Source organism: Sinocyclocheilus rhinocerous, unplaced genomic scaffold (assembly GCF_001515625.1).
Source record: "Sinocyclocheilus rhinocerous isolate Xijiao unplaced genomic scaffold, SAMN03320098_v1.1 scaffold11717, whole genome shotgun sequence".
Taxonomy (NCBI): Eukaryota; Metazoa; Chordata; class Actinopteri; order Cypriniformes; family Cyprinidae; genus Sinocyclocheilus; species Sinocyclocheilus rhinocerous.
The window spans coordinates 4,280-6,601 of record NW_015639155.1 but is presented as its reverse complement, the minus strand read 5'-3'; the positions used below and the strand labels follow the sequence as shown (position 1 = coordinate 6,601).

The 2,322-nt window shown below is 50.9% G+C and overlaps 1 protein-coding gene across 1 annotated transcript in view; it reads left to right on the top strand.

Annotated features, from left to right (window-relative positions):
- LOC107751035 (uncharacterized) overlaps positions 1 to 2,007 on the top strand; it is a 9,648-nt gene extending 7,641 nt beyond the window's left edge. Inside the window, exon 5 of the mRNA XM_016566604.1 lies at positions 1,715 to 2,007. Within this exon, the coding sequence (XP_016422090.1) occupies positions 1,715 to 1,920 (206 nt within the window). The 3' untranslated portion in view covers positions 1,921 to 2,007. The remainder of the gene's footprint in view (positions 1 to 1,714) is intronic.
- The last annotated feature ends 315 nt before the right edge of the window (positions 2,008 to 2,322 follow it).

Sequence of the window (2,322 nt, the reverse complement as noted above, 5' to 3'; positions counted from 1 at the left end):
AAAAAAAAAAAAAACTATGCTCCTAAGTTGTTTGAACTAATGTTTTGGGAAACACTAAACATGTAATGATGGAACTTATGACCCTAGTTGTCTAACGATGCTTTTTAGGAAATGCACCCTGATTGCTGAATCTGACCTTAGGATTATGGGTAGTTTTTCCGTTCCTACTCTCTGTTCCTTACTGAAAGGTTTATTTGGAATTCTCTTAGGTAACACTGTACGTGTCAGACTCTGTTCCTTGCTTTGTGTGTGTTTTGCTCCCCATGTGCCTTCCTTGCCTTTATTTGGTCCGTCCTGTTCCTGTCCCCATTTAGTTCTATTAGTTCCAGGTGTTCCTTGTTATTAGTTATCCTCCTCACCTGTCTGCCCCTCGTTATCTGCCTTTTTTGAGTTCTAGCCCGTTCTGTTCTCCCTCGTCCGGAATTGTATATGTCTACCCTTGCTATGTGTGTTTTCCTTGTTCACTGGATGTTATTAAAATCTATATATTTGAATTCCACTCCTCGTCTCCTCGCTCCTTCGTCTCCGTACTCCCCACAGTAGCGAACCGTGACAGAATTCCAGACCAAAACAGAAAAGTAAGCGGCGCCCCTTCTCCCGTGTTTTTGTTTTTGTTTTATAAGTCTTTTGTTTTCCATTTCGTTTCTCCCCGCCAACATGGAGGAACGAGCGATGTTCATCGCCGTGGCTCAGGCGAGCCATGACCCGCTCGCCCTCGCCAGCTCCCTGGATGGGTAGACCCTGGTGACGCTGTTCTGGCTCGGGATCACATACCATCGCCCCACGGAACTCCCAGACACCACCAACCTCGACTGGAAGGAGGCGGTCATCTGGTGTCTGAAGAGCCTCCGATCCCGATCCGGAACCCCTCCGCCGGCCGCTTCAAAGTCAAGCCTGCCGGCCGCGGCATTCTCAAGCCCGCCGGCCACTCTTAAGTCAAGTCCGCCAGCCGTTCCTCTGTCAAGCCCGCTGACCCCGGCTCAGTCAAGCCTGCCGGCCGCTCCGATGTCAAGCCCGCCGGCCGCGGCTCACTCAAACCTGCCGACCACACCTTTCACCCCGAACCTAAAGGGGAATCTAAGGAGGAGAAGTCGGTTGACTCCAGCCCCAGAGCTCGCTCCAGAGTCGACTCCAGCCCCAGAGCTCACCCCAGTGTCGGCTCCAGCCCCAGAGCTCGCCCTAGTGTGGGCTCCAGCCCCAGAACTCGCTCCAGTGTGGGCTCCAGCCCCAGAGCTCGCTCCAGTGTGGGCTCCAGCCCCCGAATCCAGCCCAAAGAGGGCTCCTGTTCCCGAGTTTAGCCCACGGAGGGCTCCTGTTCCCGAGTTTAGCCCAGTGAGGGCTCCTGCTCCTGTCAAATACACTCATGCAGTTCAGCTCTTGCTATAACAGGCTGTTCGTTTCGGTTGGTTGTAAAACATGTTAGTGTTTGAATCGTGTCTTTTTGCCATTAGGAGTTTTAGATATCGTAATAACATCATCTGAGCTTGGTCACTTTGTTTTGTTTGAAGTTGAGTAGGAGAAAGGTGGCAGCTTAACTGTGTCAGGAACAGTGTTGTCAATAACAGTAATAAAGTGGGCTCAAGTGCTGCCACTGCTCTCTAATCTATGTAAACACTGACTCAGCACATAATGAACTGCCTCTGTGATTGAGCCTACAAGGTCAGCATGTTCATGATGTTCACTTATCTACAACTGTTTCTGTTGTGAACTTTAGGCAGCATAAATGCAGCGGCCTCCCCACAGCCCCACCGCGGCTGTGCCCCTTCGCTCTGCAGACTGTCTGCGGCACGGAAACAGCAGCAATGCCCGGGCCGTGAGAGCGGTCTGTCTGCTGATGGGTGGAGCAGCCGCATCCTCGGCGCTGGGATACCTCAACTCCTGTCCATCCGCCTCCTCCAACATGGCCATCCACGCTCCTGAAGTGACCCACTCCACAGCATTATCGGAGATGGGGGGAGGCAGCTCTTACCATGCCTGCAGCCAAGCCATAGAGTCGCCACATGTCAACAGCTTCGACTTTGAGGGAGACTCAGATTTTGGTGCTTTTGACTGTGGAGGGTTTGCTTTTTAATGGAATATGTTTACCTTATTCGCAGGGTTAGGGAATTTGTTAGGGATTTTGAAAATTGTTATTTTCAGTCCCAAGAAAGTCATGGGAATGAATAAACTCTTTAAAAAGTCATGCAAATTCCTGTAGTGAATATGTCTACAGGAGTGGTTCTCAAACCTGTCCTGGAGTACCCCCAGCCCTGCACATTTTGTATGTCTCCCTCATCTATCACACCTGATTCAACTCATCAGCTCATTAGTGGAGACTGCAAG